General features: G+C 39.4%; 1 protein-coding gene across 1 annotated transcript in view; it reads left to right on the top strand.

The window, feature by feature from the left end:
- The window catches only part of LOC140229258 (heparan-alpha-glucosaminide N-acetyltransferase-like), a 61,941-nt gene that overhangs the window by 32,918 nt on the left and 15,105 nt on the right, over nt 1-13,918 (top strand). The window contains exon 15 of the mRNA XM_072309535.1: nt 13,014-13,088. Coding sequence (XP_072165636.1) covers nt 13,014-13,088 — 75 coding nt within the window. The remainder of the gene's footprint in view (nt 1-13,013; nt 13,089-13,918) is intronic.

Genomic DNA, 13,918 nt, shown 5'->3' with positions numbered 1-13,918 from the left:
CATAGATGATGATGGTGATGATTTTGATGATGGCAGTGGTTATAGTGATGATGTGCTGCTGGTGGTGATAGTGGCAATGGTGAAAGTGATGGTGGTGATACTGGGTGATGATGATTGTTATGATAATGGTGGTGGTGATGATTTCGATGATTGTGGTAGTGGGAATTTTACTGGTGGTGGTGATAAATTTGTTGGTGGTGGTAGGTATTTTGTTGGTAGTATTGACATTGATGATGTGATATTGGTGTGGATGATTTTGATGATTGTGGTGATGGGGATTTACTGTTGGTGGTGGTGATAAATTTGTTGGTGGTGGTAGGGATTTTGTTGGTAGTAGAGACATTGATGATGATTTGATGATGTGATATTGGTGTGGATGATTTTGATGATTGTGGTGATGGGGATTTTACTGTTGGTGGTGGTGATAAATTTGTTGGTGGTGGTGGGGATTTTGTTGGTAGTAGAGACATTGATGATGATTTGATGATGTGATATTGGTGTGGATGATTTTGATGATTGTGGTGATGGGGATTTTACTGTTGGTGGTGATAAATTTGTTGGTGGTGATGGGACCTTTGATGGAGTTGGTAATTATTTCAGTGATTGTGGTGGGATTTTGTTGTTGGTGGTGGTGGTAATTTGATGATGTGATATTGGAGGTGGGGATTTTGATGATTGTGATGGTGCACCTCCTGGTAGTGAAGCGATGATTGTAGTAGTACCCGTGTATTAAAGGCATAATTTACCATTTGCAGATGAAACAAAAACCACCATTAGTGCTTTGAAATAGTGCTAAAATGTGAGTTAGGGAGAGAAACAACCACTGTAAAAATTTGAATCCATATAATTGCTGTTAAGTATTGTTAGATACACAAAATGTGAACAATAGTTATAATAAGAATGCTTCCAGACTGAACTGTCTACAGTTATGGTTTATTGAGGAAAATACTGATATCTCCTCATATTTTATGCTTTATTGCGAAAATTTTATATGGAAGGATGTTTTGTGATACAACAGACCTACACGTATGCATCAAATGTGATATCTTGAACATTTTTAAAATCTCTGCTCCCAAAGGTAAACTGGACCTTTAAATAAAAGTTGGCCGCAACCATTCACATACGACTGTTATTCCCCGATATTGCACTAAATTAATCCTGTGAGTACCACTGGTGGTGACCCAACATTTGCTCCTGCGAAAACTGCTCCAGTCTCATTTTCTCCAAGGACTCGGGGTTAGGGTTAGAGTTGTGATAGGATTTAAGGTTTAGCTTGATGTGAGGATTAGGATTAGGGTTAGGCTGTTGTTTTTGGTTCGAATTTATGTTGGGCTGAGAGTGCAGATATTTCATGGGTGCAATTGATGCGGGAGCAGACGTCATGAAACCACCACTAGTAACTCTTTTGCATGCAATCTCAGTGGCATTTTGAGAGTGACATGTAGTCCTGAGAGAGGGATGCACATTCTTGATCTCAGCACCAATGACCATTCTCAAAACAAAAACTGTTTTGACGTATTAAAATGACAACCCATAAGATTTCAGAGTTTCTCCCAACTCATTGTTAGCGTAGATCATCCCAGGCGATTGGCAGTATGGGTTATGATGTGGAAATCCATCCCCAATAAACTGAATGTAGTGGTAGATTAGCGAGCCTACTCAGGTGTAGCAATGTGCCTCTATCCAGAAGGAAGGCCATGGTAACATCAGTGGTATGGGGGAGGTAGTTTTCATAGGTCATTTCTATTCATTGACCCTAAGTTTTCAAACATCTGTCCCAATGGCAAAGAAGCAAAGTCAGGGTTAAAGGTAACAGAGATCAGAGAAGGGCTCAAAATTCATCTTCCACAATGTAGAAATTTGTGTGCGGTATAATGAAAGGGTCTATCAAGGAACTTGTATGGCTGATGACATTTGCTGGGATGAGCAGTTATTTTGGAGTATTTTGAGATCAAAAGCGTAGAAAAGTTTTGATTGTTGTACTTGACTTTTATCCCTTAATGAATGATCTACCTCCCTCTCCATCAAGTAGTGGCCAGATAGAATGTTATGTGATGATCGATTGTGCCAGTACCCGAGCAATAGTATTTCCCAATAACTGCATGACATCCACTCTCAAGGGGAAAACCTCAGGATGCTGCTATGTCCCAATTTGCAATTGATTTTTGATCAGATCAGTGGGATATGCTCTCAGAATGCAATTCTGTTAGCGTACTATCTTAGCTAATATTTGACTATAGTTGTTAACCAACTGAAATCATGTCATCAAAGTGTTATTTCACACATTGCTGTAATGTGCATATTATGATTCTATATTGCAGAGCAAAAATCAGCAGTCTCTGCTGGCAAATGGAAACTGTTTTACCTTTAAAAAAAAAAAAAATTTACCACCATGATGGGATTTGAGTCAGGGAACAAGAGAGTAAAAGAGCCAGTACAACCGTGAATGTAACCCAACCCACAAAAGAGCCTGCAATAGTACCTTTGAAAGGGAGAGATGCATTTTATGGGAATCCAAGAATGGTTGGAAAGAAAATGATAGGCCTGAACTTTTGAAACCACATTACCCAAATTTTCTTTATATTTTCCAATCGTATTAATAATCTCTATACGTGCTGATGTATTCACACATTTTTGTCCCCGCCGAACGAGTTCGAGCAGGGGACTATGAAACGGGCTCCGTACGTGTGTGTGTCCGTGTGTCCGTCCATGTGTCCGTGTGTGCGTCCGTGTGTGATCAAAATCTTCAATTTGCTACTTCTCTGTCATTTATGAGCCAATTTTAATTCTGTTTGCTTTATATGATAGCACTACAAGGGAGCTTTGAAACTTCTACACAGAATTTCAGTCGTGACCTTTGACCTTGACCTTTGACCTATATTGTACATTGTGCTACAAAATGCTACTCCTTCGCCATTTCTAACCCGATTTCGATTCCGTTTGCTTAATATGATGGCACTAGGTGAGGGCTTCAAAACTTCTACACAGAATTTTGACCTTTGACTTCTTTGACCTTTGACCTTGATTTTTGACCTATATTGTACATTTTGCTACAAAATGCTACTCCTTCGCCATTTCTAACCCGATTTCGATTCCGTTTGCTTTATGTGATGGCACTAGGTGACGGCTTCAAAACTTCTACACAGAAATTTGACCTTTGCCTTCTTTGACCTTGATTTTTGACCTATATTGTACATTTTGCTACAAAATGCTACTCCTTCGCCATTTCTAACCCGATTTCGATTCCGTTTGCTTTATGTGATGGCACTACAAAAACTGTAGGTGAGGGCTTCAAAACTTCTACACAGAATTTTGACCTTTGCCTTCTTTGACCTTTGACCTTGATTTTTGACCTGTATTGTACATTGGCTACAAAATGCTACTCCTTCGCCATTTCTAACCCGATTTCGATTCCGTTTGCTTTATGTGATGGCACTAGGTGAGGGCTTCAAAACTTCTACACAGAATTTTGACCTTTGCCTTCTTTGACCTTTGACCTTGATTTTTGACCTGTATTGTACATTGGCTACAAAATGCTACTCCTTCGCCATTTCTAACCTGATTTCGATTCCGTTTGCTTTATGTGATGGCACTAGGTGAGGGCTTCAAAACTTCTTCACAGAATTTTGACCTTTGCCTTCTTTGACCTTTGACCTTGATTTTTGACCTGTATTGTACATTGGCTACAAAATGCTACTCCTTTGCCATTTCTAACCCAATTTCGATTCCGTTTGCTTTATGTGATGGCACTAGGTGAGGGCTTCAAAACTTTACACAGAATTTTGACCTTTGACATCTTTGACCTTTGACCTTGATTTTTGACCTGTATTGCACATTTTGCTACAAAATGCTACTTCCGGCGGGGACATATATTACGCACCGCGTAATTTCTACTTTTCCTTGTTTATTTTTGTTAAAGTGGCAATTGATCAGACTTTTCCGCGAGTTGTTGATTTATGGTTTTCTCATCATGGTTAAAACTGCAATAACAATAACAAATATAAACATGAAGGAAAAAGTGTGACTTGTCAAGCAGAAGATTGTTAAAACATTGCTCGAAATGAGATTAAATCTCTCAAGAAAGTACTACTTTTCCAGGGATTTGAGTAGGAGACCCCTTAGCGTGGCATTAGGGCTCGACTACTTGTAGTCATTTGACATTGTAACATTAGTGTGTTGGCCTGGGACAGTGCATGTGGGACATAGCTCTTTCTGTTCATTTCTTGTTACATTTCTTGTTATGTTTACGATCAAAAACCTACTTGCAAAATTCCAAAAGTAAAACCAGGGCAGAAATGTCAACATCTACCTACAGGAGTTGAAATCATACTTACGATATCCCAAGTAGTCCCTTGTGTAAACAACAACAGTATAAGAGCCCCCCCCCCCCCCACCCCGACCTGCACACCAAGCATAAAGGGGCCTGAAGCGATGGTAAAGTATTGGTTGAGGTAAGGATTCTGCTTTGATTTTTTTTTTTAAATGTATGTACTTAGAAATCATTCTATGAAATGTGAAAGAGCATACAATTCTAAGAAGAATTCAAAGTTTATTTGATGAAAATCTGTGGATGAAACAAAGCTGCCATATTTAAGAAATCTTTATGAATCTTCCAAGTAGAACAGGAAAGAAAGGCTAAATTAGTGAGCCTATGAGTAAGTACAATTTCAAGTTTGTTCGTGGCAGATCCAGGAGTGGATGGGGGAGGGGGGGGGGGGTGGGTGTTTCAAGATGGGGCCCTATTTTTCTCATTTTAATCTTCATAAAAAGGCATGGTCAGATTTTCACTTAATTTGACAGGTGTTATCGATAGAGTATAGAAAATATGTGACCCGCTACAACGAAAGGATCCTGAAGTCGCTGACAGCTGAGCCAAGAAAATCGAGTTTGAAGTCACGTCATCAAAATTGGTCAAAACAATTGAATTTCTGTTTTTTGCATAATTTTGTAGACTAATGATTTGTCTATCATCTGCCAAAATTTTGAAGCTTAATGATCAAAGGAAAAGCAAGAAATCAGCGTTTTTCTGGGCCATGATTTTCCAACTTTCAACGTAACAGAAACGTGTCCAAAGATTTGGATTTAGTGCCGCAGCTAGACTCCACCCCTAGCAACGAGGGAGTGATCCTATTGGTCAGTGCGTGGCATCCTGATAACTGATTGGTCGTGCGGAGACCGCTGGCGCTAAGCTTGAATGAACATCGTGGAGGTCGCTAGGAGCATGCCTTCTATTGTCAAGCGGTGAAAACTGTCTCGCCTCCCTTGATCATGATAGCGTCGGAAGGAAACCTTTGAAGGCGTTTTTCTTGAAACTGATTTCCTCAACTACATTGTACTTGACATGCGCTAATAAAATCATTGATATCTCCGCAACCGAGTACTTTTATGAGTTGTGTTATATATGAAAGTAAAGTAGAAGAGTAAGGGAATAACATCATGCCATTTTCAAAAAATTGTCCTTCCCCGACTTTCGGATCCTTTTGTTGTAGCGGGTCATATATTTGTCCAAATGGGCACAATTCTTTTCTTGGGGCCGCTCAGGAACACAATGCCCCAGGGGGTGGTGGAGGGTGGGTGGGGAGGGAGAACCAAAGCCCTCAAATTTTTGAAGCTCCACAAATCTTCCTCATGAAGAACTAGAAGTGATTAAAGCTAAGTAAGTCCTACAGTGTGTGAGTAAGTAGATTGGTGACTGCAAGTTTTAAGTCTATTCATGGCAGTGATGACAGTTCCAGCACATTTTCTTCTTCTTGAAAACACATAGTCAAATTTGTCACCAAATTCGATGCATTACCACAAGAATTACAAAACTTAACGCAAGAAACCCAGAGCCCCCTAATTCAAAATGTGAAAAAAAAAGGAAATATATATATGTATATGTTTAAAACCAGAAATATCTTGAGTAAACATATTTTCAAGGTTGGTAGATCCAGGGGTTGGGTGGGGATGGAATGGGACAGGGGGCAGTTTTTACATTTTAGTCTCTCTTTTTTTTTAACTGCATAGTCAAAGTTTCTAAATACAGTGTAGTAGGCAGGCATTTTTACCAGTATGATGGAATATGCAAATAGATGCCATGCCTCATTGAAGCCCTAAAAGCTGCCCCCCTCCTTCCGCCCCCAGGTTTGCAATGTTCTCAGGTTGTAGTCTGCAAGAGTGTTTCGAACTTGCAATGCTCAGGTGAGGATGACACTCCCATGTCTCTTGTTATTGTCAATGAACTATGAAAGACAAAAATTGAAGGATTATCTGGCATCAACAGAATGGCATAAAAAAAGCAACAACAACCAAACACAGGCAGAATGCAGACAAACAACTCCCCCTAAAAACAACAAAAACTCAAAACAACATACAAACGACCCTCAAGACCTCCTATGAAGCTGCTCAGAGTGAAAATCTGAGGACAGTTTCGGGATAAACACCAGTTGATTGTGCATTCTCAAATTCTAAAGCTGAATTGAATTGAATTGAACGTGACGATCTCAGACTGGAAGGGCATTGCGGTGCAGTGGAGCATGCTGTGGTTTCTTGAGTATCAGCACTCGTGTTCAACTCCTGCTCCTTTTGTGTTCTTCTGAGGACTAGGCGTGTCGCTCGCAATGTAATACTTGACCCAAGAGTGGAATTGGTGCCTGGCGATCAAACGGTAGAAATGATAATGATAGTTAATACTGGCAAGGCCCAAGGGCAGCAGTGGGATCAGGGGGGCCTGAAGGCTGGTAATGTGTTGCGACTCTCGTGTAATCGTGCAATCTGTGCTGTGACCTTTTGACACCAAAGCCCCTTCGTAAAATAACACAAGAATGCTGAAGTGAGGTCATTGCGTTGAAATATTTCTATGCTTGAACAAAAGAAAAGGAACTGCTAGAAACTCAGACATACCCCTCATACCCCTGTAATGGACCTTTTTCATTTTCTAATGAGACCTTGTCTGAATATGTTGGTGTAGTGTGCAAATATTTTCAAGTGTCATTCCTTGCAAAATGGTTTGACAGTGTCAAATGGCATTTATGAAACTTTTGCAAACTTTGCAAGAATGTTAAAAATTCTAAAAAAAACTACTTTAAAACCAGAAACTTTTGTGTGCACAAATTTTGCGAGGAGCCAAGATTTGTGAAAGTTAATGGATGTAGAAGTTTTTGTCTTCACAGTGCATTGAATGCCAGTCGGAAATTGGCGAAAGTTTCATGCTGCGAAAAAAAACGTGGGCTCAAATTCCTCAAAGCTTCATGCGGGGAAAAAAAGGCCATCGGCTCAAAATTCGTGAAAGTTTCATGTCGCGAATATATCTGGTTTTACACTTCATAGTACCATGATTGTATGTGCCACTTCATTCTAATTGTCTTTTCTATCCCCACCTTTTTGGTGTTCAGCATTCTGTTTGGAAGGAAATCCACAACTGAGTTCATGTGGCCCAGAAATCTTCAATAATGCTCCCAGATTAGTCTGTGAAATACTGTTGTAGTTAGTTTTACTTGTCTTGCTTACAATGTATTACATGCTTGAAGGAGGGGGGGGGGGGGGACAGAAGAGATAGAGCTTTTTGGTATGTTTTGTTTCGGAAAGAAATAACATTTGACCCACTATCAAGAAGTTACAGAGAACAAACCTTGTTGATGACTCTCCATACTAATAAAGGTATGCCGGATGTGATAGCTTTATCGGAAGGTGAGTTATAAATGGTTGGAATAGATTGATGATCGAGTTTGTTTTTTTTTGTTTTTTTTTTTTTTCAGATGATAAAGAAATAATGTTTTTCCTTATTGAAGGAAATATTTTATGCATGTGAGTAAATCTTATCCTTGATGTGTCTTGTGCCCCAATTTCATGAAGAGGTTTGCAATTATTGTATTAAAGTTGCTGCAGTAATTGCAGTTACCTTGGCAACAGAATAGAGACTGACAAGTGATTGGCTTTCTTCTGATGGAAATATATTGTAGGCGACTTAAATGAAGGATCACCTGTGAAATGATGCAACAATCAAAAGGTTTGAGCCCTTTCTCTTGTAAAATCACCCCTGGATGCCTTGCTAGGTAACTCTCCCACGATACGGGCTTATACAAAATTACATGGCTCGCCATTTTTTGACAGCTCAGCGAGCAGACGTGCCTGGATCCAGGGTCACAAAGCAACGGGGGGGAGAGAGATTGGTCATTCAATTGGGTATCCCTGATGTTAACCACAAGATCAAAGAAAAGCCACAAAAATGACCGAAGTCACGACTTCTACGAATTCCAAAATTCATTCAAAAGTCATTCAAAACAACCCATCTGTCAGGAGGCAAAACAAACAAAAGGAAGAAAAAGCAAAAAAAAAAAAAAAACCCAAGAAAATTACACTCTTATGAAAGTGTTTCTACGTATCACAGACAGACCGAAAATACCGAGGCTTTAATTGTGAGAGGGCTCTTCGTCACCCAAGTGCATGTCAGTACTGTAGCATGTGACATCTGCATGGTTTTTCCATGCACAAAGGACGTGTCCATGCACAAACAAGAAAGAAAGAAAGAAACAAGAAAATTTCTGGTGATGGCCTTTACGCAAATCATGCAACTAGAGTGTGACAACAAAAGGGAGTGCATGCTTAAAGCGATGAAATGTATATTTTTTCTCCTTTGGTATTGTGCTCACTGGCTTGTCTCATATACAGGGTTTGCTGTTGGAATTCTGTTACTGATGTTTGTGCAAGCAGTTGTGTGTATCAAGGTACAATAGATGATAAAATGCAGGAGATGTAACTGTGCACTTGGGTAACTCCTCTTTTGTGTGTTTGGAGCCTCCAAAATTTGCAGTGCATTGGTTTGTGTAAAAGAATTCAAGCAAATGTTTCATTGACTAGTTGTGTGCCTTACATTTGTTAATGGCCTAGTAAACCACAAATGGTTTTCAGCCCACCTCCCTCCCCCTGCGACCTTCGGGTTGTTGTTGCTGCTGTTGTTTCTTTGCAGTATGTGTGTGTGTGTGTGCGTGTGTGTGCGTGGGAACAAGTTAGATTTTACATGCGACGCTGGCCAGAAAAATGATAAAGAGCGTTTTTCAAAGTACAAAAACTGTAACATGGAACTGTAACTGAAACTGTAACGTGGAACAAGCTAATCCCAGGCAAAAGTTTGATTATAACAGAAAATGATATTGATAATGAGTACAAGTTGGTGACGGATTGGGGCAAAGTTTATACAAAAAAAGAAAAAATGTCTGTACATGTAGAAGGGGGACTGCAGTAAGAAGAATCTCTTGAATGAGCTGTTTCTCAAGTGTCTCTGTGAGATGTGTGCATGTGTCTCTGTATGCATCATCTCTGTGTGTATATACTTGTATGATTGTGCATCTCTGTTTACATCTTTCAAACAGTGACCATTATAGAATGGGTAGCGAGAATCCTGCGATCTCATTGGTCGAGAGCTATGTGTTTATTTATACTGGCCGCACGCTGAGTCACAGTGGTAAACATGTTATCGCGCACTTGTAGCAAGAGTACGCGCACTTGTAACAAAGATTCGCGCATTAAGCAAGCGTTCACGCACTCATTACGAGACGCCTATTGGCTAAAACAACCATGCATCAGTTTTTACTGATGCACGGTTAACTGTGCGTCCAGTAAAAACTGATGCATGGTTTTCGGGCTCTCGTTTATGGCAAGCCAAAAGGAAATACATCCAGTAAATTTGTCATCAGGTAACACGATAGAAAAATCGGGTTTTGGCAAGAAAAGAACCCATTCTATAAAACAGATGACGCACATGTCTTTTCGTGTGTCAGTCGGAATATAGTGTGCATGCGGTAACTATGGAATTTAGCCTAAACCTACTCGGCAAGGTTAAGCATTCCATAGTAACCTTATGCACACAAGTCCGACTGACGCACTCAGACCTGTGCGTCATTTGTATATTAAGTACTGGAAGATGCTCTTTCTACACATGTGAGCCACTGTCCTCCTTCGTAGCTGTCGAAATCAGGAAGGAGGGAAGGATTCACATAAAAACGGACTTAGCATTGACCAGATTGGCTTAATTTTGTTGTTTCTTGCAGAAATTGTTTCAGGCCTTGGTATGAAAGCCCAAATTGCAGAGTAACCGAGAAATTTTTGTAGTCTCATTGAACATTTGTTACATGTAGCTGTTGGGGGTCGCAGTAAGGTATTAGGAACCAGTAAAACTTTTTGTTGTGTTCGTTGTTGTTGTGATGTACTCTGGCTTTAATAGTGAATAATTATATCTTCCTCATTATTCTGCTAGATTCTGCTCCGTTTTGCTGTGGTTTTGAGAGTGACAGGCTTTTCACTGTAGTTAACTCTCTGTAAAGGCCTGTAGCATGTAGGACTTGCATCGGCAACTGTGCTTCTGTTCCGCCGTGGCAGTCATGCGGGTAGGAATTTCTGTTGGTCTATGATGTGTGTGCACCAGCCCTTGGACATATTGAACTGGGCAATGAAAACCAACGACTGTAACTTGCTGATGTAGGCGTAGGTGTGTTGATGTGATGTCTTATTGTTATTAAATGGGATTCATCATGTGATTGGCATTTTTAAACTCTATTCAGTGAGCTGCACCCTCTTATTAATGCATTAATGCATCTATCTGTATTATGTTCTCTTCCCATTGTTGTGCAAAGGAGGAAACTCAACATATTTTTTGATGTTTTTTTAATGGTGTCAGCTGGCGGTCTTTCAAGTGTTGAAGAAATTAACCCATTGAGCCTCAGAAACCATGTTTCTGTGGTGGGTGCTGTACGTTTGAAGGGGGGGGGGTGTGGGTCTTTTTATGTACTGGATAGTACTACTTATGTGTTATAAAGTATTTCACATAATATGTAGTAGAATAAAAAGCTCTCCTGTATTTGAGGTTTATTCTGGATCACTGCCACCATTGTTTGTTTAATAAAGCAAAAGTTACCTGAAGATGGTTCTTGGAAAATGATCAGATATTGTCAAGTATCTTGATGGAGATAAAGTGAGATTTTGATGTGTGTTTTCTTTTTTCTTGAGAGATTGATAATAATCTTACCGAATGTCTTCATGTTACATGGTGTATTTGTTTTCCTGTTTGTATTTTGATACTTTATTTCACATTGTAATCCAGTTAGAAGCAGATGTTGGGCTAATGTGCAATCTGAAGTCCATTCCATCACTCTGTGTATACATGCATAAAACTTGCTCAGCTGTATTGGTACACACATCAGCTTTGTAATAGAGACTTGCGGTTAGATTTGTCAGAGAAGGACAAGAAAGGTGGAGAGGACATAAATATTCTAATTTGTCTAGGACAGCCTCTCCAATATGAAACCTGTTCAATGACAGAGTTTATGGCATCATCAATACCCCCAGCAAGCACTCAGTGGTCACAGTTGTGTCGATAGGGGCACGGGGGTTAAAGGGCAATTTCACCCAAATATATGTGTGGATTGAGCAAATGCAGCAATATAATAGAAGAAGACATTAGTGAAAGTTAAAAGATAATCTGACAATCCAATCAAAAATCATCCATTTTCAAAGTTTCAGTACTGCCATCGCTGGATGAGAAGACTACAACAGTTTGTGTGCCGTCACTGCAGGAGAGTGATATATGAATAAAGCATAAACAGAATACAATGTATTTTCATATTTTGTTGCAAAGTGAAAGAGTGCTTGGGGAATGATATTGTCCTTCAACATGTGTCAATAGCAAGTCCAGGGAATGTGAACTTTTCCACAAAAAGGTGAATTTCTATGGAATTCTCTTGAAATACACTGTACATGTATTTTCCCTATATCATTGCACATGCTTGACATCACAAGTATAGTAGTCCTGTCATCCAGCCATGGCAGCTCAGAAATGTTGAAAGATTCAAAACTTTGAAACTGATTGTCTTATTTTCCTCAAACTTTCACTGATATATAATGTATTCTTCTAATATTGCTGCATTCATTCAATCCACATGCATCTTTGGATTAACTTGTTCTTAAAAATATCGCAGTAGGATCTACGTTGACAGGCAGGATTAGAATATACGACCTTGTGGTGTAGGTTTCAGGTGTCGCCTTCCATACCACAGTGCCTGCATTGGTTATCTGCATTCATCGATGTATGTCAGTTTGCTTTGATAATGCATGTAATGTCATGAGGCTTTGAACGTAAAAAGTGTAGGGAAACTTTTAAATCTGATCATGCCTGATAAGCCATGATTTAATGGAAGAGTGATGTCCTTGACTTATAAAGTCAGCATTCATGTCAAGAGATGCAGTAGTCTCCACTTAATCGGGTAGTGTCTGGCAGTGCAAGAGGTGCTCCTTTCCCGATTAAGCGGAGTAACTGATTAAGGGAAAAGTATGTTCATTCAGTCACAAAACAGATACCACACACTAATCACACACCTCTCTGCATCAGACACACAGCACAGTATGCCACTTATGGCCACAGCTCAGTTAAAGTTACACAACATCCTTTATCAGTGTCTACAACATAATTTTGCAAACCATCTGCTGCATGCAGCCCTACCCTGGGTCCTCATCAAGCCACATACACACTCCTAACATCTGTCATTTAAAACTAGATTCCTATGCATATATATGCAACCAAATGCTGCAACAATTCTCCTACATCCCCATGTATTTGACATTGACCATAATTTGCACCAAAAAGACCCATGTCTGGTTCTGTTAAAAAATCAATTATTTTGGTAGCAAAATCTCAAAAAATTTTACCCTTGTGTTAAAATCAAGAGCAGAAACTCACCAGTTGAAGATATTTTGTAACAAAATTATTAGCGGGAAAGTGATATTGTAACAGAACCAGACACAGTTCCTTTTGGCACACCATAGCAAAAACCTGGATTGTTGCTGTTACTGTGCTACTTGTAGGTGTGCGGAGGTCTTAAGCGGTACCCAATTAAGTGGAGAGTACTGTACTCTCTCGCTTCTCTCCCAAAACACTGAAAGAACTCAAACAAACAGTTCTGTTTGTACTCAAGAACAGTGTTGGAGTAATGATATCCCCCAATATGTGTATTTTTCTTTGCTTATTTCTTTTTCTCTTTTAGGCCGGCAAGATTTTCCACTCGTTCTCGTACCCAAGAGATAGAATCCTCAGATTCCTCGGCTGGTGCATCGTATTAGTAAGTTGCAACCAACATTTTCTTTAAAAAAAAGCAGCCAAAGAAGAAAAACTTGTGTGTACATGTATGTGTACACAGTGTAATATGAGTGTATACACATACTTTTATTATTAAAGCATCCATAGATATGAGTTTAATAGGTATTTGCTCACATCCCCTTCATTCTTTTCTTTTTTTTTCTATTATTTTATATTTTGGGTATCAAATATTGTTTTTGTACTATGGTAAAGGATATAGTGAGAGTGATATGGAAAGGAGGACAATTTTCATTTCAATCTTATATAATTCAAACTGTCACATTTCATGGAGGTTTGCTAGTGTGATTCATGTAATTGTCATTGGATGTATGCATAGTGCTGTGTTAATTTCTTTTCAGGGACAATTGATGTAACATATGATATACAGGTATATGTGCATTTGTATGAATCATCCTAGCAGAAGACTATGGGTATATATTTTGCTTTTAGTACCAGTCCCATTTCTCCATTTGGAAAGATCACACAAAGGCTGCACCACTTGTTATTCCTCTTTTAGAAGTACAGACTTTGTATTTGTTGTTTTCCCAATTTCATATTATGTGGAAAATAATATGTGACCCGCTACAACAAAAAGGTCCTAAAGTCTGGCACGGTTGAAGCTGTGAAAATCGAGTTTGAAGTCAGAGCATTAAAATTGGTCAAAACTTAAGATTTTTATGCCTCCGCCACAAAGTGGTGCCGGAGGCATTATGTTTTCGGGTTGTCCTTCCGTCCGTCCGTCCTTCCGTCCGTCCGTAATGAATTTTGTGGACAAGGTAACTATCGAAACCTGTTGAGGTATCCTAATGAAAC

Source organism: Diadema setosum, chromosome 5 (genome assembly GCF_964275005.1).
Source record: "Diadema setosum chromosome 5, eeDiaSeto1, whole genome shotgun sequence".
Lineage (NCBI taxonomy): Eukaryota > Metazoa > Echinodermata > Echinoidea > Diadematoida > Diadematidae > Diadema > Diadema setosum.
The sequence above is the reverse complement of the archived record's forward strand: the minus strand, read 5'-3'. Positions and strand labels throughout refer to the sequence as shown.